This window comes from Rhopalosiphum maidis, chromosome 2 (assembly GCF_003676215.2).
Source record: "Rhopalosiphum maidis isolate BTI-1 chromosome 2, ASM367621v3, whole genome shotgun sequence".
Taxonomy (NCBI): domain Eukaryota; kingdom Metazoa; phylum Arthropoda; class Insecta; order Hemiptera; family Aphididae; genus Rhopalosiphum; species Rhopalosiphum maidis.
Window position 1 is genome coordinate 12869874 of NC_040878.1, and position 25849 is coordinate 12895722.

General features: G+C 25.0%; 2 protein-coding genes across 3 annotated transcripts; one reads left to right on the top strand and one right to left on the bottom strand.

Annotated features, from left to right (window-relative positions):
• Positions 1–34: 34 nt before the first annotated feature.
• LOC113552242 lies at positions 35–5811 on the bottom strand. Its single transcript, XM_026955006.1, has 8 exons — positions 5671–5811; positions 5436–5525; positions 1950–2085; positions 1433–1479; positions 1242–1359; positions 1094–1179; positions 362–389; positions 35–304 (listed from the first exon to the last, which is right to left on the bottom strand). The coding sequence occupies exons 1-8, from the start codon at positions 5722–5724 to the stop codon at positions 216–218; spliced, it is 648 nt and encodes a 215-aa protein (XP_026810807.1). The 5' UTR covers positions 5725–5811; the 3' UTR covers positions 35–215.
• A 1290-nt stretch (positions 5812–7101) lies between these two features.
• Positions 7102–25533, top strand: LOC113552239 (vacuolar protein sorting-associated protein 13A-like). Of its 2 annotated transcripts, none has more exons than XM_026955002.1 (56): positions 7102–7242; positions 7304–7411; positions 7476–7602; positions 7719–7890; positions 7968–8167; positions 8245–8419; positions 8921–9046; positions 9128–9272; positions 9326–9548; positions 9612–9827; positions 9883–9995; positions 10061–10269; positions 10343–10509; positions 10673–10959; positions 11047–11186; positions 12429–12564; positions 12620–12859; positions 12938–13080; positions 13147–13330; positions 13399–13512; positions 13574–13750; positions 13834–14172; positions 14243–14581; positions 14661–14827; positions 14903–15225; positions 15308–15519; positions 15599–15730; positions 15819–16155; positions 16223–16308; positions 16388–16538; positions 16662–16761; positions 16828–16934; positions 17006–17244; positions 17736–17800; positions 18001–18128; positions 18191–18342; positions 18403–18614; positions 19835–19955; positions 20025–20456; positions 20526–20876; positions 20935–21060; positions 21134–21286; positions 21356–21637; positions 21722–21904; positions 21971–22150; positions 22212–22346; positions 22513–22637; positions 22711–22873; positions 23532–23722; positions 23781–23961; positions 24033–24204; positions 24271–24391; positions 24449–24512; positions 24569–24708; positions 24764–24890; positions 24961–25533. In XM_026955002.1, the coding sequence occupies exons 1-56, from the start codon at positions 7102–7104 to the stop codon at positions 25099–25101; spliced, it is 10020 nt and encodes a 3339-aa protein (XP_026810803.1). In that variant the 3' UTR covers positions 25102–25533. The 2 variants fall into 2 exon arrangements, with proteins under 2 accessions (XP_026810803.1, XP_026810804.1); XM_026955003.1 differs by having other exon boundaries at positions 21134–21280; positions 24961–25532.
• Positions 25534–25849: the final 316 nt, after the last annotated feature.

A 25849-nucleotide genomic window follows, 5' to 3' on the forward strand; every position in this document is an offset into this window, starting at 1 on the left:
AATTTACCTTCCTAAATAAAATTTGTTTAAATTTCTGTCACATAAATTCAAGTTATTCAACAGAATTAAAAATAAAAAACAATTTTTTAAATTCCAATGTGTTTATTATTTATTTGCAATATTAAAACCATTTATCCATTATATTCAACATCTAGTAAGTATTTTTTTTAATTTCTTAAAAGTTCTTAACTATTATAAATGAGTAAATATCTAAATTAAATTAATTTAGGTGGTGATTGGAAAACTGGTGGGGGTATTTCTGGACATTTTTGCACCAAATCCTTTATGTTCATGCATTCTGAACCTGTTAAAATAATAAAATAGTTTTATCATTGTAAACAATTTCCTTAACTCTACTTACTTTCAATCCATACATTTTTGGGACAGTTCTGAAATAATAAACAAATTATTATGAGTAAATGCACATATTTTATATTGTACCTATTATCTAAGATGTTTGCTGTTAAAAAAAGCAGAAGGTTAAACAGTTAGTTTCGATTTATAGTATATAAAATAAAAATGTACATATTATATCCTTTTTCCTAATATAACCGATTTTTTAGATTTAATGTTCTAAAACTATTACTGTACCTCATTTAATAATTATTGCTTAAGGCTTAATATATTTTAAGAACTGTATGTATTGTATTATACTATATTGTTAATATTTTTTGCCTAATATTCTAGTAAGCATTACATAGTAATTTACAGTATTTATTTCTCATAAAATAAACATAAACACAGTTTTGATTTTAAGTTTAAATATTTTCAACTTTAACCCATTCATTTATGTCTTGTAGAAGTACAATACTTAATATTGAGTTAAATATTAATATTCTTAGTACATTTTAGATCTATATCTTTAATTTTATATAATATATTTAATTATACTGATAATTACAATTTTAACAGGGTTTGTTTAAAATTTAATTTAATCATTTAAACTCAAATTTTCATTTAAATGCTTCTTATAATAAGTAACATTTTAAAATTAAAAAATATCACTTTTGGTATAATATCTGTAGTATTAAAGTTGTAAAAATAACATTATTTTATCATTCTTAAATGGATTTATAAAAAATAATTATTTTACCATGTAAATATCTCTTAAGAAACACTTCATCAATTTTCCTGCAGGAGTATTCATCATTATAACTTGTTTTTTATCTTCTTGTTTAACTATAATCAAAATATTTACATTTTTAAATGATACCCACTAAATAACATTAATATTAATTCACCATCATTAAAGCATTTATTGAGAGTATTCTGCCAAATAGACTTCCATTTTTCGTCATTGTTCATTCCTTCAGACATCTTTTTTATGATAGCATCTTCATTAAGTTTTCCATCATTAGTCTATAGTATTAAATTACATTTTTAAATATTTTTTTATTTATTTTAATATATATTGCATTTATTTTATACTTACAGTTAATCCAGATTGCATGAAAATACATTGGAAAAGACATGGTGGCTCTATAATTTGTAAATTGACATACAATTGTTTTTATAAATATTCTATAATCTATAGATATATTAAAATAACCCATATAAATACATTTATAGATATTCAGTACAGATTTCCATGAACAAGTAACTACTTTTTTGTTAATAATGAATATGAACATTAAAAGCAAAACCAAGTACCTATCTATCTCTATTACATCATAGAATTGATTTATTATAGGTTATAATAATGTTTATAGGTACCTAGTATAAACATTGTACATATCTACTAGAAAAATAGGATTGATAATAATATAGTAGACACTAGACAGTAGTTTAAATTGTATCTATAAAAATGTTTGATGTAAAAAATAATTTTGATTTAGACTAAAATGATAGTTTGAGTAGGTAGTTTGACACTATATTTCATTACTGTGGTAAGAGTCATTGAACACTTGAGTTATGAGTGAAATTATTACCAAATATAAATTTTTAATCACCCTTTCCATGTGCCATTTCTTTGTATTCTTTTGTTTCAGGTTTATCCTTGAATTGTTTGAACTTTTCAAAACATGTTTCCCAAGCATTGTCCAAACCAGGTAATATATTTGGCATTTGACAACATGTAGGTAATTTCTGTTCAGATATAATATAAATAAAAATATACCTTTAAACATATGGGCAATAAAATATTACGACTTATAAATAATTATTTGTAGACTTGTAGTCTTTAAAGATAATTTCACCATTTTTTTTATATACTTACCTACCTATTCAAAATATAACTTTAATACGAACCAAATACTATTACCTACCGACCTAATATTTATGAAAATATTTTTGGAACAATTTTTCAGAATAGTTGAAGTAAAGGTTATTGAAATATTTTATGCAGCCGATTCGTAATACTTAGTCAAATTGGCTGTATAACGTTTAACATATAATATTGTTCATTACCTATAAGTTAAATATGAAAGTAGTTTAGGCAATTTGTAATTTTAGCCATTTTTAAGTACCCACCTAGAAAATACCTCTAGCCATATAAGTATTTCTATTATTTCCGCCAGTTCGCTATAAATAATGTTTTTATTATCTTAGTCAAAACACGTTGGTACAAATAAATACAACATTCTACAGATATTAATTATTAAAATACAATTATTTTTTCAAAGAACAACAATGTATTATTTTATAATTTTTATATATTTTAATAATTTTAACTAAGTAGGTAATTTAAGTAATTTTATAATACTATAATAATGATAATGGTAAATGCATAATAAGAAATAATAATATACATATAACGATCTACCTAACTCCGTTATTTCTAAATTGTTATTAGGTAAGTACAGTGGCGAAGCTTAAGTTTTTAGTTGGGGAGACATTAAATAAAATAACACTAAAACGCTTGGATTCCTCCCTTTTTATTTTACCTATTCGATAATACATTTTTTTCGTATGAGTAATTAATAATTTCATCGTTCAAAATGACATAAATTAAATCATCAGCCATGAGGACAAACTATAATATAAAAACAACAATATTAAGAAATACGTGGGAACCTATCGGTTATCTGAAATAGCGATTTACAGGGGACGATGGCGTGACAACGTGATGGCGATGTCGATATTTGAGGAAATCCGAATAGCGAGACGTGTCTCATAGCGAAGATAGTAAACACCACTTACATTAAAATCCCCCCTGTACCAGCGCCCCCATAATTGGGAGACGTTGCATCATAACGTCTCTTTGATATAATATAATATTTGGAATGACCCACACAGCCGTATATAATCTATTTTAGTAATTCTCAAAGACTATAACTCTACAACGAAAAACCAATTTTAACAAATATTAAAACATATATCATTTTTATAATATAAATGACGTTAAAAATTTTAAATATTTTATAAAACAAAATTATTTGTCCTGTGTTCTAATTTCTTAGTGGGTAGACGTTGTCTCAGGGTAATTATAAGCAAGGGTGTAGCCAAGGGGGGTTCAGGTTTCAGACCTTCCCCCCAAAATTTTTTCTTGAAATAAGATTGAATAGTTTCATTTTTTCATTTCATATTTTATTACATAATATAACATATTTATACTCTAACTCCCCCCCCCCAAAAAAAGGAAAGTTTTTCCTGGCAATGGCCTTGAGTATAAGTTAATCTCCTAGCTCCTACATATTTTTTAATTCCTATGTACATATATTACTGATACTATAATAAAAAATGTATTATTTTTTTTATGCTGAGTATATTTAAAAAAAGGGTATCGCTCTGCTGTATAGTGATGGAGAGTAGGTCACTAGAATGGATGTGTTAAATTTGAATGCAACGACAGGTATCATTGTATACGAAAAACGATTCGAATGGAGATGATTTGTCAGTCTAGGATAATTAGTACTTAGTAAGATATATCATATTATTAAATATATTGGCTATATTTAAATTGTAACATATCGTTATTTTATACGATTTTGTAAAAAATTAAATTTCATACGCTCATAAAGTTTTTTTTATATTGACGCTATAATTTTTTTTACAGTTATTTGAAGGAAACGTATGGAGAAACTTGTATTGGGTTTTTTAACCTTAGGTTAAAAGGTTTTCTGAATTATTTCTTGCAAATTATCGCGATTTTAACATATTGTGTATTTTTTTGGAAAGCAAAATTGATTTTTATCAGCTTTTCAAGAAATAAAATTTAGAAAAATCTAAAATTTCAATTGTATATAAAAATAATTAAAAAAACAAAATATTTTGAAAATTTAATTGTAAATAATTAACGCTAATTTAAACATTTGGTGAAAATTTCAAGTATTTACAATGATTCGTTTTTGAGTTACAGCAAAATAAAAAAAAATGATTTTGTCAAAAACTATATGTTATGCGAAGAATTCCTGTTTTTCCTTACTATTTTAGGGTTTTTCCTGATGTTTTTGAAAATACTGAAAATTAAGTACCAACTAAACTAGTTTTTCTTTTCAAAGAGGGGCTGAAGTCAAAAATCGAAGCACTATTACTACTCTAAAATGTGATGTACAGACACAAAAAAAAAAAAACACATCATAGTAAAATCAATACATTCATTATTCCGTTCAGAATCTAAAAGTATACGGTCAACTATACGTAATTTTTAATCTTAATAATACATATTTTCTCATAAGGGTGTAATATGATACCCCTATATTATACTCTTTCAGTGAACCATTTAATTTCCTTTATCTGCAACTTAATTGATTATAAATACCTTCTTAATTTATATAAATTGCGACGGTCGACTATTTAATAAAGTTCCTATAAAAGTTACATTTCATGTTATTGAAATTTTTTATTCATTTTTTTTTCATTATTCCATCACTTAAATCTATTATATTAATCTTACATTAATACTTTGTAATTCAAGACAACTCCACCGTTATTTTAAAATATTTTAATATTTTGACCTTACGCTACAAAATAAATAAATTCCCTATGATAAAAATTATAACAATGTTTTTTTTATATATATTAAATCGATAATTTAAAATATACTTCAACCATAACCAGATAACAGTGACGCCGAAGCTCACATAATATGGCTCAATCTCTCTCTATATATATTGCTCTATATCTATATTGTTATATATTATGTCAAACACATATAGGTGATGGATAGTGAGGAGTAAAATAATTATACCTATAGTTTTATTTATTTACGCTGATTTATTTATTAAAATATCATTATGAATATATTAAAAGATTTGATTTTAAAATCGAGTATTTTGTGATAAATTGTGCGGGTGTTAGATATGTTTTTTGTTTTTCCTATATTTATTTTTTTACCTCAGCTCAATTTTTATTCAATTATTACGAGCAAAAACAAAAAATTTAATTTATTAAAAAGGTTCATAGATTATTACCTATATATAGTAGTTAGTTAAAGATCATACATTTTACAAACATGTAGATTTTTATTTTTTTATCAATATTTATTATATATATACCTTTTCTGGGCTTGGAAGAAGAGTTCGGCATTCATCATCATTTGTCATTCGTTTTTGGCGTAAAATCCATGTTCTCTCGTACCCAGCAGTCTATAAAAAACCACGTAATTTATTAACTTATGAAATATTTTTAGTATACTTTGGTATTTTATACCTAATTAGTTTTTATTTTAATTTATAATTTGTTATTTATTATAATAACCTATTATAAGTAAATAAATTTTAACACACTTACAAATACTGTTTGGCAGATGATCGCAAAAACACATATAAAAATCACTTTCAGCATTTTAACCGTTTAATTAATATCTCATAAAGTTGCGACAAGTAAGCTAAGCGACAACTAGAAGTTAGAACTTCTAAACTGAACACTAACTATAGATTTATAATTCTCTTGCTTTTAAATAAAATCGTTATGTTTTATGTAAAAAATAACAATATAGACCATATAGGTATAGTAAATTATTATAGTTATTAAATCTTTGTCAAGGCCTGCAGCAATTGTTTGAATAGGTAATTGTTTATTCATTGTTAAGGTTAACTACAGGAAACTAGAAAGCACATACTTATTTTAAGCTACAACATAGCTTATAACAAGCTACAACAATTAACAAGTAAACATATACCTATTGTTGGAAAACTTAAATAATGTCCTCTAGTATTTAGCAATAATTATGTTAGTATTTCAACCCGTAATTGTTGATGACATACTTATGTTATTTCAATATAAATTAATATTGATGTTCCTCGTACAATATGCAACAAGGCTGTAGGAAGTTAAATGGTCCTTAATAATCATAAAAAATATCACTGCGATACTGCCTTTTTATTAATTTTTCCAAAAACGAAGCGTTATAAAACAAATACATAGGTATTATATTGTATATATATACAATCGATATACCTATCGATATCTTCTGATTGGTTTTTTGGTCATCTACATTTTATATGAACATAAAAAATAAAAAATGTGTAGATACCTATCTTTTATAACTTAAAAGTTATTTTAACATAACAATTCAAAAATAATTGCAATGTTATTTAAATTCAAAATGGTACACATTTTTGTTAAATTAAATATAAATTTAAAAAAAATGTATTGTTAGTACCCTAATTATATATACTTATTTTAAAACTCAATTAAAATACAATCATTATTTTTTCTACATTAACAAATCTGTAAAACTGATTTCTGTGATTAAAATAAATATTTTTACTAATGAGTATAATGATTAAATTATGAATATTATTTAATAAATAATAATTAAATACAAACTTATTTTCTAAATATTTCATAACTTGTTGATTAAACTTTAAGGTTACTGTAATTAATTATTAATACGTATTTATTAAACACGTAAATATTAACTAAAACTGTATTTATAATAAAGTTTATACGATTGATGTATTTTTAGCAGATTATTTATTATTGTATTTTTAAATTCTCTATATTAGCTATATATTAGTTTCGAATGACGTCAACGCGCCCGTTCCCACGTGTTTAAATGGATCAATAATGTCCGAACTTTCAAAGCTCCTCGCTAGGGTTCACCACATGCATCAGTCCTAAGTTCCATACGGAACTTTTTCACTTACAATCATTTAAATATAATATGTATATGAAAAATTAAAATTAAATCGCATTTTATGCAAAAATCCTTAAACAATGTTTGAGGGTATTGTTGCATCGTTACTGAACAGATACTTGGGCAAGTATATAGAAGATTTGGACCTAGAAAACTTAAATGTAGGCATATTCGGAGGGAATGTTTTTCTATCGAATTTAAAGTTAAAAACTGAAGCTTTGGTAAGGAATTTATATTTATTAATATTTTAATAAAATATATTATGATAATGTTTGATTTTAGTATGAATTTGGACTACCCATAGAAGTGAAAGCTGGATCAATAGGAAAATTCAATGTGAACATACCATGGAATGGACTTTCGAGCCAACCAGTAGTTATAAAAATCGAAGTATTTAATTTATTTAGTATATAAATTCGTACTGTTATCAATTAATTAAATTTTGAATTATTAGGAAATATTCATAGTCGCAGGGCAAGTTATCGATAGAGAATGGGATACGGAATTGGAAAAACGTTTGGCGAGAGCTGCAAAGAAAAGAATTTTAGAAAGTATAGACAATTTATCAATATTTGGAAATGGTTAGTATGCATATTATATTAATTAGTTCTTAATAATTAGAAATTGGTACCTATCTAATATTTTATAATGACAAAAAATTTAATTTTATCAATATATGTATTGTATATATAATTAGGTTCGATGGAAAATGGAGGGTTTCTTGAAACACTTATTACAACTGTTATGAATAATTTGCAAATATATATCAGAGGTGTTCATATTCGATTTGAAGATACAGTGACTAATATAGATTCACCAAGAGCTCTAGGCCTTTGTATACAATCAATTTCACTGGAAACAACCAACAGGTTATAGATTATATTACCTATATTTTATTGAAAGTTATAAACTTTATATTTTAACTGTAATTCTTTTTTAATTTCAGCAAATGGAAACCAATTTTGTCACAGCAACATGGGCAGACTTCAGTGTATCAAATTGTCAAAATTGATTCTGCTTCTTTTTATTGTAATACAATGTGTTCAACTTTATTGTATTCTAATAAAAGTATGGTATCAGATTGGCAAGATATAATGAGATCAGGTCTAAATAACTTTAATATAAATGAAGAACCCTTAGAATTTAGTGAGTACTTCTAATTATTAGCCACTAGATATAATATTTATATATTTAATTGAAGTCAATAATTTTTGTTTAATTAGTATTGAAACCAGTTGTTTTAAAAATAAAAATTATTGTCAACAAGTCGAATGAAGTCAGAGTTCCTAAATTACTTGTTGACTTTGTTCTTCAAGATGCAGCTTTACAAATGTCAAGGAAACAATTTGTAGCACTGATGGAAACTGTAGAGTTTATGAAATTAGCAGAGATTAATAGGTTAATTAATTTATAATAGATTATAAATACAAAATATGAAATATTTATCAAATGTATAACTTTATTACCTATTTATTTCAACAATGATAATACAATTCATTAAGTCAAAATGCAATAATATTTTTATATTTATTATAATAAATAATAATAATAGCAATAATATTATATTTATTTGAATGAAATGGGCAGAGGATTAATAGATCAGATAAATATGGTTGGTTAAATAGAATAAAAAATATTAATATGTATATTATATAATATATGAATATATTATGAATAATATATAATATATTAAGATAAGTAATAATAAATATGATAGTAAGCAAATAATTTAACTATATATATTTTAGAATAAAATATTAAATATTTACAGTCTATAAAGTGAATAGATTATATTTATAGTATATAAAAAATGTGTTATAACTTTAAGTAGATTATAGATTGAAAACTAAAAATATTATATATTTTTTTAATAAAATTGATTTTCCATGTTTACTATAGATTATATCGAGATATTCGCCCTACAAATACTGATCTAAAAGATAATAAAAGTTGGTGGATATACGCCTATAAATGTGTTTTACGTCAGAGAGTTACATTACTGTGGAGTAAAATTAAAAAGCATAGGTAAATATTAGTTTAAATAAATTAATAACTAAAATAAAATTATATTTTTATAAGTATAAATAACTTATTTTTGTGTTTTAGGAGGAATTATAAAAGTTACATAAATGTATATAAAAAAGTTCTTGTAAATCCAAATGATACTGAATTAAAAATAGATTTGCAAATGCTTGAAGATGAATTGGATATTTTTAATTTAGTTTTAGCAAGAGAACATGCTAAAATTGAGGTTTGATATTAAATTTTATTTACAAGAAGTTGTATTAAATATACTTTAAATAGCTTTGTGAAGAGAATCCAGAAAGTGTTACAATTCAAGAATCCCAGTCAAAATGGTGGGGTCCAATAAATGCTAAGCCCAGGTATCGTCTATGTTTAACATCTGATAAATCTAAAACATTTTGGAATTTACTTAGTCAATCAGAAAAAGATCGGCTTAATGATCTACTGTATAAGACTGGTGGATCAGAAACCCCTAAATATGATAAACCTAAACAATACATAGGTATGTAGGTACATTACAATTGTTATTTATCATTTGTGCAATAATAAAAATTAATTTGTTTAGAACATAAGATAAATTTAACTATAGCTAACTGTCTAGTTAGTTTAATAAGTGGTTCTAACGAATTAATGGTTATCACAATTGGCCATTTAATGAGTAGTCTTGAAACTAGACCATCTGCTAAAGCATATAAAATATCCACGAGAATTGAAAGTATAAATGTTGAAGCTTCTGTTGAGTATAGTCTGGTTCCAATAATAGATACATGTGCAATGAGAGGTAAATATTTTGTAATTAAATTTAAAATTAATTATAGTACGTGTAAATTCACTAGGAAATTCCTCAAAATATTTTTTGAGTATTGACTTTGAAAAAAATCCACTTAATTCAGAAGCAGATTATGGATTGAATGTTACATCAGAATCAATGGAAGTTGTTTATCATGAAGTAAGTTTTTAATTTAAAATTTATTATTTTTATAAAACTTATATGTATTTTTTTTTGTTTTATAGTTTGCCATATCTGCATTACTGAGCTTCTTTTATTATAATCAAAAAATAAACATTGAATCTGTTATTGAAAAGTTTTCTCAGATAATATCTAAAACATTTGTAAAACTATTTAATTCTAACAGACCAGAATCCAAGTTTAGAAAAATTCTATTAAACATTGATCTTCAATTACCATATGTTGTAATTCCAGAATTTGGCTCCATTCAAAAGTATGTAATAATTAAATTTAAAATTTGAAATAAATTGTATTTATTTTAAACTATATTATATATTCTATGGTAGGGGTGAAAATTTAATGGTGATTGATTTTGGTGGACTTAAAATCAAAAGTGACTTACAACCAGAAACCATTTGTTTAGATGATGTCACGCAAATGGAAATGGAAGAAAAATTATATGATCGATACCATATTGATATTGATGGGTTTCAATTAATATTTTGTAATTCAGGTTAATATTTTTATTTAATTAGATATCCACTACAAACCTTTTTAGTAAAGTACACACTTTTAAAATTAATTGTTAATATGTTATACTTTTAAAGGTCTTACATATTGTGGTTTAGTTATTAAAATATATTAATATGAATGTGTATGTGTATTGTAATTTTTAGAAAACGACTGGAGAAGTTTAAAAAATCAAATGGATTCATCATTACACCTTTTGGGAAAGAGTGTTACACAAATTGTCATATCGAATAGCATAAGACCAGAATATAAACAATTAGCAAAAAGAAAAATTAATATATCCGTACAAAGTGTTAGGTTCAACTTATCTGATCAAAAGGTTAACTCCATTTTAGATTTTATTGAAAATACACCAATACCTACAAACCATGTTTCTTCAGCAACATTAAAAAAACATTATAGTGATGATGATGAAGTTTTTGCATTAGATATGGTTAGTGATCTAAATATCTAATTAAACTTTGCTATAGAACTATAATAATAAAACTTTTTTAAATTTAAAATTAATCTGATTATACAGATAAATTTGCATCAAAAGATGGATGAATTACAAGAATTGAAATCTACTTTGGCATTTTATCAAAAATTTAAAGGCATTAGTACCAGATCAACTGAGGAAAGAGCTGAAGTAAAAAAAGCATTTAAGGCTGTGGACAAAAGGTAAGTTATGAAAATATTAGGCTAATTAAATAATATTTAAGTAAAACATTTTTTTTTATTAAACAGTAGTTTAAATTATGATTTTTACTTAACCTTTTACAAAAGTGTAGGTGATCAATAGTCATACATATGGATATGGTAGTTTATATATAGTTACATATATAGCTGTATTGGCAATATACATATAACCACTATATAAATGTAATCAAGGCAGTACCTGGGAGGGGGGAAGTTGGGGTTCAAACCAATTTTGAAATTTTCTCACAGTATATAAACTTAGAAATTATTTTATCATTATTTTTTATACCACTTATTATTAAAATTTATATAATCCTCCCCTCAAAAAATTTTTGTTTTGAGTTTGGACTTGCATGTAATATATATTAAACATATATTAATATATTATGTAGGTAATAATATGCTGTATATTATTTAGTTGCCAGAAATTTGTCAAATTGACTAATTATTTAATTAAAGCCATTAAATAGGTATGTACATCTGCAAATCTTTTATTGTGAAATTCTGACTAGCCAAATACTTTAAATCAATAGTTCTTAATTAGTATTAAAGATTAAGCCACGGACACCTAGCTAAAATTGAAGTTAAACGAGGTTTGGGGATCTCATTTTATATACATAAATATCTAAAGAAGTTTCAAGTTCTTCACTTTCTGTGAATGTATACGTTTTAATTTTATTTAAACATAAAAATGAAGAAGTATTCTTTCTGGTATGTCATTAGTGTTATGAATGAGTGTCCGCTGATTTAGTCATCCACTCATCCAAACTTCTAGGTTAAGCATAAGTTACAACTATAAGAAATTATCATATTTATAATTAGGTATATTATTATATTATTATTGTATATTTAAGTAGTTACTTAAATAATTAGAAAATAAAAATATGAAGAAAAAAAACTCTTCGTATGAGTACAGACTATATTCTTCATTACAAATTCGATAAAATATTAATTTTTTGTTACATTATGTTTAAATAAACTTCAATCTGTAATAAGAACTAAGAATCTGATATGTAAGTTTAGCATGTTATGCATGTATAAAACAAGAGATAACATCCTCTTAATCCATATATAGGTTTATTTTATTTTAATTTGATTCAATATTTATAAATATAAAATAGAATCAAATCAAATATGATAAAAATTTGGTAACTTACCTACTGATTTTTACATTATAATTGTTTTATTATGAATGAATAACTAAAATTACTATTATTTTTATAGAAGTATTGTGTCATCAGAAATTAGTGATGAGGAATTCGCTGAACTCTGGGCCCGAACGGTTGATTTACCAGGTTTTGATGATAATGTGTCTCCAAATAATACCATAACATCTCTTTTTAGATGTGTCATGGGAGAAGTAAATTTGTTTTAATTAAAACATTGTATCCTTGTTTATAATTTTATTTTTTTAGATTTCTATTAATTTCCATTATTCAAATGATAAATCAGAAAATTATTTTTTAAATTTGACATTTAAACGTTTTTGTTGTGATTTGGCAATTATGGAGTATGGGCCAGCTGTGCAAATGTCAATTGGATCAATTATTCTATCTGATTTACAACATGTTTGCAAAAGTGGTGAATTTGTTCAATTATTTTCAATAACATCCGATTGTTTAGTACAAGAATCTACTAATTTACTTTACAGAAAAGTAATAAGTTTTTTTTTTGTATAATTCTTTTAGGTATATAATATTAATAATCCTATAATTGAATACATTTATTTTTAGGTAAGAGCTGATTGTCCTGATTTCAAAAGTCATTTCCACAGTGTAGAAAAGTCTCTAGTATTAGATTTAAATCAAGTATCATTTGTGTTTCATAGGACTGCATTTATAAGATTTTACAAATATATACAATTTATTATACAAAAGTGAGTTTTTTTTATCTCAACAAATAATATTTTTTTGATCTTATTTTAAAAATATATCGTCTTTAGATTTTACAATAGACATATTTTCTCATCTTTAACAATTGAAAATATTCAAAATTATATAAACAATTGTTTTTCTAACCACGATCCACCTGTACCACAAGGAGCAACAAAGTTTAGTTATTCTGCTAGAATTTCAAATTGTAATATATTAATTTGTGATACTGGATTAGAATTTTTGGATGTTAAGGTAAATTTTTCTTAAGATGAGTTCCTAAATAGCTATATAATATTCATTAATGTATATTTTTAAATTAGATTGGTGGCTTAGAAAGTGATTGCACGTTTAAAGCTAATGATCGGATGGTATTTAGATTTTATGTGATGAAAATGAGCATTGATGATTTATCTGAAATTACTTTATATCCAAAGGTAATACTAAATTTCAATGAATTACAAACTATTCAAATCTATGAATAAAAATATTTTATAGATACTATATACAGATGAAGATAAGTTTTTGGAATTCAAATATGTGCGCCATAATCCAAGACTTTACAAAACAAACATTGAAGCACAGAAAGATGATGTTAAATCAGATGGAAGTATTAAGTTGTACATAGGACAAGTACATATAACAGTTTTATGCAGTATTTTATTAGATTTTCAAGTATGTATTTTTTTTAAAATGACAACTAATAATGTAGGTACAAATAATAGATTTATTATTAAAATAATTTTTTTTAAATTTAGTATTTCATGGATCCTATTATTTCTGAAGAACTTGTTGATTTTGGTCGACGTTTACGTAAAGTTTTATTCCCATTTACTCCAGATTTTCGAAATGGATGGAAAAGTAAAATGCATCTGTCGATATGTTTACATTTTCCTGTAGTATTATTTCCTCAGAATATTACCTCTCCCAACGTTATTTTATGCAGTTTAGGAGATCTTACAGTGGAAAACTTTTTTAAAGAGCAATCAAAAAAAGATTATGACAATTTAGATATTGTTGATAATATTTTAGTTAATTGGGATGCAATTAATGTATCTAGAGCAATCATGACATTAGATGGAACAGTCATTACTCAAGTACTTCAATAGATAATTAAATATTATAAGCTATTATAGAATAAAAGAATTTATTTTATTTTTGCAATAGGAACCTATGGTAGAACCTTTTGGAGTCCGCTTGAATATTAAAAGAAATACTACAAACAAACTTTTATATTGGATGAATGGAGGAATTGATAATGTTCAAATTAATTTGGGACAGAAAGATTTTGCAACATTTTTACAAGTTTGGGCAGACAATTTTGAGTATGGTCATTGCATTGATGAAATATTGAGTATGATGATGCCACACATTTCTGGGATTTTGGAAGATCAAGATTTAAAAAAAATACAAGTGTTTTTCAATCATGAAACCTCTATTCATGAAATCGATTTCAAATTTTCTATAGACTGTGTCCAAATTGCACTTTTTGCAAATTCAGATGAAGTAAATATATAATATTTTGATTTATTTTATTAATAAAATAATAAAATATTTTACTATTTTAAAATTAAAACCTTTTCAGATATTAAGTTCTCCAATTAGAGATATAAATCATTCGTTGTGTAGATTTGATTTAGATGAAATAAATATTAAGATAGATATGTTTTCAGACGATAGAGTTATTTTAAATACTACAGTACAACGATGTTTGTTAGAAGACACCAGGAGACATAATAAATCTGAAAAAATGTCAGTAGTTTTTAATAATTTAATAATACCTATAATAATATTTAAAACTTCAATAAAAATTAAGCATATTTTTAGGATTTTTGAACCTATTGGTCCGTCAGATTCATCTAATGAAGTACATATATCTGTATCAACTCCACCGTTATTTGATTTATCTTTTGAAAAGACATATTCAGGTGATAGAACAATTCATATTCATTTGGATAAAACAAGATTGAATATTTCTGTTCCATTTGTTATGGAATTAACACAATTTGTATTTGACTCTTTACCAATAAAAAGAAAAAATACTGATGGTATTTTGGTATCTCCAATGGTTAATATAGATGGTCATAGGAAATACCGAGATGAAAAGCCATCAGTAGACAGGAGACAATTAAATATTGAAAAACAATCAGGTAAAATTATAATATATAATAATAAATTATTCTAATATAAATTGAGTTTTACTAAATAATGAACAATTTTATTTTTATTTAGCTTTAACTATATCTGTTCGTTTTGGTCGTCCTGAAATAGCAATTTTACCTCCTGGAATAGAAGAACTAGATATTCGAGATCAAGTACTTTTATGTCGAACAGAGTTTCTTTTAGATTATAGCCGTCATCCAGGACATGAAGAGCGACTTGTTTGTTCATTATCAAATTTTCATATTTTAGCTGCTTCAAAAAAAAGAAGAGCTGAGAAGATGGTATGTATATTGACTATCATGATAGTAATTTTATATTAAAGTTATTTAATGTGTTGTTTATATTTTTTGGAATACATAGGTTTTACACCCATGTGACATAGAGTTTTCAAGAACTTTAAAATCAGGAGACCATGATGCAATTGAAATTTTAATTCGTTCTAGTCCATTAAATGTACATTTATCAACTAGTACAGTTCACATTATTCTTAATGTATGTATTTTTGTTCAATATTTCAAAACTGTTTAAAAACAAAATTATAAACTCAAAATAATTAATATAAATGTTGTTTTTTTTAAAGGTCATTGACTTTGTTGAATTAAATTATGATGATCATTTTGATTTTGGTGGATCATCTTATTGGGAATTTAAAAACGATGATTTATGGACTCCAAAATCCATAGTACCTAGTTATGTACCTAACAAATTGGTATCTAAAGGAACATTTTTTTCATTTTTCCAATCAAAGTTTTCTGATACTATGGATGTGAAATCAGAAAATCTTGAACTCTATGTACAAGATATAAATGTATCTTTAGAAATAGAAGAACTAGATTTAGAAGACATTCCTATGATCATGTTAAAATCATCACTAAAGGTTCAAGTAAAAGATTGGTCAGATCAGTTTCATTTAAATGGTATGTATATTGTTTCTGGGCTATATCTAATAATGTATTTATGTTTTTAAATGTGTTTTAATTCTAGGGATTCTAAATTTAAAAGCTTCATACTATAATTGTAATTTAAGTGTTTGGGAACCATTTATTGAGCCTTGGAATATTACATTGAAAGTATGTAACTAGCAATAATAAACAAAATTATTATTAAACATGGCAAACAAGTATTTTAAATATGTTTTGTAATTTATAGGGTTTCCTGGGTAAGTTCAATTTAAAAAATATTGATTTGGGTGAAATGATACAATCTTCTCATCAATCTATTGCGGATGGTGAGAGTGAAAGTTCTGATGACGAAAGTGAAGCTGAAATGAAATTTATTAGAAAAACAGTGAAGTCAAGGGGTAATTAGTATAGTGTGTTAATTGTTATTTATTAAAATGTATTAAATATATGTAGCTAATATTTTATATAAAAAACTAAAATAATTTTTATTTATAATATAAAAATAAATATATTATGTATAGAAACTTCACTTGAAAAATGGTACTCCGATGATTCAGATTCAGATCAAGATACTGGAGTTATGGATAAATTAGCTAAAGCTGTTACACATTTAATTTCTGAGTATGTGAAACAATATAAATAATATTTTAAAGGATATAGAGTTTAAATTGTATATATTTTGTTCAGTGAATTTAGTGATGATGACTTAACAAATTCAGATTCTAGTGATGAAAGTGTAGTTGAACACGAATCCAAAAATATTATTCAAGAAAGGATTTTAAAGAAAAAAATTAGTAATTTTTTAGAGAAATAATTTATTATAATCAACTTAATTGAGTTCATTTCAATATTGGAATTTTTTAAGGTGAATCTAGTGATTCTGGTTTAGAACATGATTCCGAAGAACTAGAAACATCAACATATATAATTATTGAAACAGAGAGACTAGAAGTATCGTTTACTCCAGCTAATATATCTGTTATTGACACACTGATAAAATCATTGTACAATCCAAAAACTGAAGATTGTGATTCAACTGAAAGTTTTGTTCTTGTTAACGACTTGGCAGTGAGATCTATTGTTATGTTATATCAAAAAACTGAGGTAAACAACAATATATCATTATATTTGTGTGATAATTAAAATTAAATTATTAAATAAATGAAGGATAAGATTTAAATGATAAATTTTAATATTTTACACCTGCATTTTTTAATTCATAATATATATTAGTTGTAATTTGATTATACATAATGTGCAAAATAAATTACTTACTAAGCTATTAACATTTATTTTAATTATTTAAAATTTGTATAATAGGTACCTACATTATAGAAGAGTTCATATTTCATCATTAAAATTAAACTAATATTTTTTTTAATTATGTTTAAATAATTCAAATAGGTATAATGACTAAAAAACTTAGGATAAAATAGAATCAACTTATTAAAATACAATAAAATTAAATAGTTAATTTTTTTCCTTTTTAATATTATTAAAATATTTATCAAACAATTTATTAGCATATTTCAGTTGAATAAGTTACTTAAATTTTTAATTATAAAAATTAATTAATTCAAGTATTTATATTTCAGAGAGGATTAGAAAAAATTTTAGAAGCAATTGATGGATCTAGAACATCTTCAATATCAAGACAAAGGTTAGTTAAAAATAATGTACAACTGTATAAGTATGACACAATGACTAAAATCATTTTTTAAAATACATAATGCAATTGGCATATTTAGTAAATATTATTCTGTACAATATGGATTATTTTATAAATGATAACAATATAAAATTATTTTAATTTAGGAATTTTAAAATGTTATACATAAAATTATATTTTTTATTTTTTAGTATGTCTAACGATTGTACTTTTGTAAATAATTTAACAAAAAAAATGAATTATGATAACATTGATGACAATTCTAGTGAAATGATGTACAAAAAAATAACTGATTATCAACTTAACATAAAAGTTGAAGGTAAAAGTTAATTTATTATTTTATAAAAAAAATGTTTGTTCTAAAAAAATTAAAATGTTCAGGTTTTGATGATTTAATTGTGGTTTGTCCTAAACGTACATGTAATAAATTACATGCTCTTTCTCCAATAAAAAATGACACACGGTATTGGATTATGTTATCTGTAGTGTCAAAAAAGTTGAGCCACATAATAACTATAAGATCTCCTCTCATGGTATACAATTATATTAATAATTTTATATTATAATTTTATAATGATTGATTTATGTTTTAGTTGAAAAATGATACATCATATCCTTTGATGATTCATTATAACCACACAGAAGCAATAGATACCTTTGAAATGGATTCTGGAGTTGTAGAAGAGTCTGATAATCCTTTTGAATCAATATGTTCTTTGGCAATTCTTGAAGCTGGATCAGTTTTTAATGTACCAATAGCTTTAGCATATCATTCAAAACTGTTCTTATCCCCTGCTAATTTGCAGTAAGTTACAGTCGTAGTATAATATTTAAATATAACTATTAACTATGTATATATAATATAATTGCACTTAATTTGATCCGGTAAATTATATTTGGCGACAATTGATCCGCAATATTTGATCCAGTTCAAAAAGAATCTGTAGGTACCAAAAATATCCTGCTAAAAAACGTCCTGTAACAAATAAATATAAAATATAAATATTTAGAAACAAACTAGAATTATTATTTTATTTTCATAATTTATTAAAACAACAGGTAAAAAAAATAATAATCAGTTAATTTATAAATTATGAATTATTGTTTAAGGCAGCGGTTCCCAACCGGTGAGGGGGGATTTAGAGTTTGCTCGAGGGAAATATAGTGATGATGGAATTACGAAAATAATATTATATTATTTTACAATGTTTTTTTATTCAATAATTTTTTCTTATACTTAATATTATTACTTTGTCTTCGTAAGTTGATTTATAATAAATTTTTAAAATTATGAAAATAATAAAAGTAAATAGTTGTATATTGTATAATATATAGTTATTTTGTATGATTTATTTGTACCGCTTACAAAAAAAAAAAATCGCCTAAACTCTAATTTAAGGAGGGGGAATGAGATTTTAGTAAATTTACTAGGGGGCATAGAATGAAAAAGGGTTGGGAACCACTGGTTTAAGGAATAATAATGTAAAATAATATATCTAGTAGAATTATAAAAGTAATATAAAATTAAAATTATTCTGGGTGAAAATAACTCTACAAAATAAAGAAAATATAAAAACATAGACCAACGTGTTAAAAATACAGTAGAAAACTATGAAACTACAAATATCAATACATATTTGAAAGATATCGCTCATAATTTTAATTTATAAGCATTTGCATTCTATATTAGGTACTTTTATAATTCCATTATATTATTTTATATTATTATGCCTTAAACAATAATTCATAATTTATATATTAACTGATTATTATTTTTTTTTACCTGACGTTTTTATAAATTATTATGAAAATAAAATAATAATTCTTATTTCTAAATATTTGTATTTTATATTTATTTGTTACCGGACGTTTTTTAGAAGGACATTTTTGGTACAGGTTCATTTTGAACCAGATCAAATGTCACCAGATATTATATACCGGACCAAATGACGGGTCACCATATAATATATACAACGAAGAATCCTGTATTTATTAAGTAATATTTTGTTGAAACAATTATTTTAGGAATTATCTTGTTAGTGATAGTGGTGTTTGGTGGCCAGATTTATCAATTGATACCAGTTACGCAAAAGAATTAGTATGTGCCACATCTAAAGCTGACGATCAACCAAATTTTTCTGTTCGGGTTAGAACATGGCATACCTATTTAATTGTTGTCTGTTGATCATTGTTATATAATACTAGTTATATTTAGGTTGTTTGTGAGGAAGGAGAACCAGTATTTAATCGTGCTTCAAGATCAGTTCCTAATTATACACTAAGAGCAGTTCCACCAGTAGTCATACATAATTTTCTCCCGTTTGCTATAGAATTCAGTTTCCCAAATTTCAAGCACCACATTGAAGCTTCTGAGAAAATTGATGTTTATATGTTAAATATTACACACAGGGTTTTAAAAACTGATTTAATTGTACCATCATATCTTGGTATATCATGGTCCGGAAGCTTTAGCTTACGAAAAGATATGAACGAAAAAACAGTTAACATGAGCACTGAGCATGATACTGATGGTGGTAACAAGCATTTAAAAATCGCAATAAAAATTACAAATGAAGATTCTTGTCGTATTTTTATACATTCACCATATTGGGTCGTAAATAAGACAGGATTACCATTACAATTAAGAGTAATATTAAAATTTATCTATATTCAGGTTTAAAAGTGACATGTAGATCAATACTATTTTATATTTTAGGGTTCACGATCAGATATTGTGTATGAATCACACACTGAAGAACCAATTTTGTTTTCATATAAATGCTTAAAAAAGAGATGCATTAAACTTAGGGCATATCACTCAAATTGGTCTTCAGCATTTTCAATGGATACAGTGTACTGCCCGGGACTTGTAATTTGTAAAGATAAAGAACGACAGAAAAAATATAGAATTTTAATGAAGCCAATTTTATCTCATCTATGTCCTCACTTAACAACAATTGTCACATTTTTACCAAATTTCTCTGTAGTAAATTGTTCTAGCAGAAGCTTACGGTTCATGGAGGATAATCAAGAAGCAGATTTATGGACAGACATTTTACAAGGACAGGTATTATCAAAGTAAATTTACAACTAACGTTAATAATAATATTATTTTATTATTAAAGACATTACCGTTTTGGCCTGAAACTGATTCAATGAGGATGTTTGTTAAATTTCGAGATAGCAAATCCGGATCACAACATTTTTCAATTACAAAAGAACAACAGACCGTTCTTAGAATGGATAGAGGAGTAAAAATAATAACATTAATAATAATATTAAAGTTATATAAAGTAAAAAATAATTTGTTTTTTTTTTCTTTAGCGAGCTCTTGTAGTTAAAATAACAGGTGGTGGTGAAAATCCGTTTTTAATAAGTTTTCATAAATTTCGCCAAAATGATGCTCCAGTAAGAGTTGACAATATGTGTGATGAGATTTTTCTAAAAATTCATCAAAAAAATTTGGGTCAAGTATGTGTATGTTTTTTGCTCAAATAAGTTATTACCAGTATATAAATAATTAACAAATATCTAATTAATATCAAGGTAACATTACTAAGACCTAATCAATCTATATTATACACTTGGGATGATCCTACTGAAGAACGTGTGCTTTACTGGAATGCGTATAGCAACAAATCTAAAGGTTTTGTAGCAAAGCATGAAAAAGATGGATTTGGACAGGAAATAATAAGTTTCCGTCAAATCAAACCACCTGAAGCCGCAAATAACAACTTAAATTTAATTAAATTAATTACAAATCAACCTCCAGAACCCACTGGTACAAGTGATGCTGAAACTTCGGATTCTGAAGAGCAACATTCTAAAGTAAAACATTTTGAATAAATATGAATATTGTGTGTTTTTTTTTTAAATATTTTAATATTCCGATTGATTAATAATTTTATTTAGTTAACTAAGACCAAGAAAGCTAAGGTTGTAATTTACTGGGTTAGTTATATTGACGACGCAGGTCAAAGAGTATTGCTATTTACTCAAGACGAAAAAGCAGCGTCAACAGCACGTAAAAATATTGAAAACAATAAATCTAGTATTGATATAATTGTATCCATGGAAGGACTGGGATTATCTCTGGTATGATATTATTTTAATTTAATTTTTAAATAATATTGTTTTTTTTTCATAAGTTTTGTGTTTTAGAGTACTTCTCACGGTGTCCACATTGAGGAAATTGCTTATGTTAGTTTAACAGATTCAGCTTCTGAATGGATGGTGAGAGTAGGAAATGTTTGGAAACCTTTTACAGTTGAACTCGCATGTTGGTTAGAAGATATGTGGAAAAATGACAATAAAAAAGCACATTTAAAAGATTATATTCACGTAAGAAAAAATTTCAGTTTTTCAAACTTCTTACACATTTTTTATATCAATGTTTTAAAAGGTGGATTTTGATAAAATGCAAATGATAAAACCTTTCTTTGGGCAACTAAGTCGTTCGTATAATCCTGCTGCACGAGGCCGATGTAAAATGACTTCAAAAACTACTACTATGTCCTTCAAAATTCATAGAATACAAGTACGGTTAGAATTTATTTATATTTAAATCAAATGTTTTCAAAATATAATACACTATGTAGTATGTTTACAAAACTATAAAAGTATCAATATTGATAAAGATTAAAATAAGAATAATTAATAAATATTTTATTAAATTTGTAATACATGTTATTATAATTCTATAGTTGGACAACCAGTTATCGGATTGTACATTTAAAACTGCATTGTATCAAACTTCTGCGTGCAAGACATCATTTTTGGAAATATCATATACCAAAACATTAGTTTCTAATCATTTAGATGTTTACAAGTATGTAAAACTTTTACTATTTCTAATTAATTAAAAAAATAAAATATTAATTATATTTTTAAAATTATTTTAGATATTTTAATATAAGCCTTCAAGATTTTACACTACAACTTGATAGAACATTTGTGGTTAGTATGCATAAAACTTTATCTCCATTTCTGGCAGTTTTTGATTGCCCATTAGATGCAAGATTCAGACAAGACGTAAGTTCACTTCATGCACCTAATATACCACCGGTAAGGATTAAGGACATTTAATTGGTAAACATTATTTTAGCCTTTTAGATACCTACATATTACCTGGATTACCTCTATAAATTAAATACTTATTAGATTATCAATGATTTTGCATATTTTTTCTCTCAAAAATTCATCTAGATAATCGATTTTGTTTTGAGAAAAAAATATAATTAGAAATTATGATTAATAATTAGGTATTACGCAGGTAATAAAATAATGGTAATAAAATTACTAATTTTGTTATTGTTTATCATTTAATTCTTACCTAGTTAGTAATTAATATGATTTGTTTATTAGACATTTTTTGTCTCTCGTAACTAATATATATATATTTTGATTTTTTTACATTAATAAAATTTTGTTTCCAATTTGTGATATTAAGTTATAAATTATTATAATTATACAAATATATATTACCATTATATATATATATTAATTATAATTTATATTAAGATATAAAGTTATAACTAAGAACTATATTATTGTCGAACCTATGTACCTGTGCCAATTGTTATGCAAAATAATGGTTATTCTAAATAATATATGAAATACAGTGTTAGTCTAATAAATTCTCTATTGATATTGGTAATCCGGATAATACGTAATAACCTTTCTTTTTATAATATTATCGACAAAATTAATGAATTTATTTTAGGGGAGAAAGTCTGGAAAGGTGTTTGTCGAATATTTTCATTGTTCTCCATTTAATGTACAATTAAGTTTTTCGGCTAAAGTACCTGAACTTAGCCCGTTGAAAAGCTCCACTAGTTTTGCAACAGATGCTCTTTTGTATATACTCGATGGCCATTCGAACCGCTTAAGTGATATAAAAGCCGTAAATCTGAAGTATGATTTGGTAATTGTTCATTGTAAATTATATTAATACTCTGTTTAAATATTTTAGTGTGAATAGCTTAACACGAAAAGGACTTTATAAAGACTCATTTAACTCAATGTTTGGTTATGGATTGAAATATTATGCACGGCAGTTATTAAAACAATGTCATGTTTCTATTTTTAATTTGGATGTATTGGAAAACATTTATGAAATTGACGAGATTCAAATTGAAAAACTTAATTTTGATGTAATTAAAATATCATTCATTCGTTAACACTTTACACCAGTTATCGTATTATTATATTTTTATTTTTACAGGAATACTTAGGACCTTTTTTATGTGAAGAACAAGGTTCATTTACATCCATTGAAAGTGAAGAAAAATGGAATTTTGAGGAACCATTGCCGGAGCGAATGATTTCTGCTCACAAAGGAACAGAAATGTCTGTTTTGTTATCTATGTCTGGTGCAATACAAAGACCTCATATTGGTGAGTAGAATTCATATTGTTTACATAGATGATATTATGATAATTCGTTTAACATGAAATATGAAGGTGGAGAGGACGAGAGTGCTGCAGAATCGTTCTTTAGAGGTCCTGGTCGGAACTTACTGGCAGTCCTGTCAAAATCAAACGTTTCCGACAAGGTGTCAATGGCTTATGATGGAGTTAAAAGGTATTATTAACTAAATTATTTGCGAATTTATTGAGAAAATACATTGTGTGATTTTAGAATTATTGAATCGGGAGAAGAGGTAGTGATGCGAACACGAATTCCAAGATATGTCAATCCAATGGTTTGTAGTGTATTATTACTATTTAAATATATTTAAAAATAAAATAAATGTTTTAGGGAATGAAAAGTTATTCTATGTATGAAGCTGTTGGTCTACATTTGTTTAAAATGTTAAGCCGTTCTTTACCAAATGATGGTTATTGGGCGCACGTGAGTTTCCTCCCAGAAGGGAAAAAAGTTCTACTTATTACATTAAGGTACGTATAATTTAATATTGAAAATTTTTTTTTATTAATTTAAACTTTATTTTAGACGAGTAATTTTAGCTGAAAAATACCGTACTAAAGGGCCGTGGGAAATTGAATGGAGTATTTATATTGATAACATTGTAGATGTACCAACAATTGAAGAAAATAAATTAATTTTCAAAGTTCGACAAGTGAGTGGTAGTACATTATTTTTTAAAAGTAATGATTTTAAAGATTAAAACACTTATTTTTTTTATATAGGATGAACATCATTCGAGTTATTTTTTCCGTGGAGATGAAAAATGTATTGAATACAACGATAAAACAACATTGAAATGGATTAAGAATAAAATTCAACAAGTTATGGTTTTAGGATATGAGGATAAACCTCTTAATCCTTAAATAGTAATACTAGTAATATTAATCAAAACGTATACACAAATAATATTAGAACATAGTTTAGAATAATTTCTTAGATATATGAAACGATTTAATTATATCAACATTTATTATCGTTGAATAATAACAATATAGGTATAAATAATCCAAAGTAGTATACTTCTATTGTTTTTTGAAATACACTTGGTCAAAAAGTATAATCAAACATTTTAACTATAATAACACATATTTATGTACCTATGTTTTCTAAATTGACGATAGTCATTTCTTTATCTTGTATGTGTATAATTTACCTACCTGAACTTGATGAACTTTATGTGCGAATTTAGTATGTATATCCTATTTATTTTGTATTAAATATTTAAGTATTGATGAAAAACCATACCTATCTATATTCTATATCTTATAATTTATAAGCCCAAAGTTACTTTTAATTATTTAATTTATTTCCAAATGGTTGTTGTTACTTGATTCAAAAATAAATATAATATTATAATATATATTATATAACATAACTATTATATGAAATAAACTATATAATATTCTTCTCTACTTGGTAACATTATTTATTCCTTTATCTATTGATTTTTATCAAAATTTAGTGCTGTAAATATTTTTTTCATAATTTTAAATTGTATTGATTTGTGTTTGATTACTTATATTGATAATATTAAGTATAACCTTATCTGACGCATTTATTCTACCTACGTGGTACTTGATGTAAATCAGAGCATATATGAAACCAAAAATT

What these genes read in the sequence shown, in the direction of transcription:
- LOC113552242 (XM_026955006.1), bottom strand. Translation starts at nt 5,724, where the DNA reads ATGCTGAAAGTGATTTTTATATGTGTTTTTGCGATCATCTGCCAAACA. An exon ending in TCATGCAATCTGGATTAACT is followed by an intron (nt 1,360 to 1,432) that starts GTAAGTATAAAA and finishes TTAATACTATAG; the next exon opens with ACTAATGATGGAAAACTTAA. An exon ending in CAATAAATGCTTTAATGATG is followed by an intron (nt 1,180 to 1,241) that starts GTGAATTAATAT and finishes TTTTGATTATAG; the next exon opens with TTAAACAAGAAGATAAAAAA.
- LOC113552239 (XM_026955002.1), top strand. Translation starts at nt 7,102, where the DNA reads ATGTTTGAGGGTATTGTTGCATCGTTACTGAACAGATACTTGGGCAAG. An exon ending in TTTAAGGCTGTGGACAAAAG is followed by an intron (nt 11,187 to 12,428) that starts GTAAGTTATGAA and finishes TTATTTTTATAG; the next exon opens with AAGTATTGTGTCATCAGAAA. An exon ending in AATACAAAGACCTCATATTG is followed by an intron (nt 24,205 to 24,270) that starts GTGAGTAGAATT and finishes TGAAATATGAAG; the next exon opens with GTGGAGAGGACGAGAGTGCT.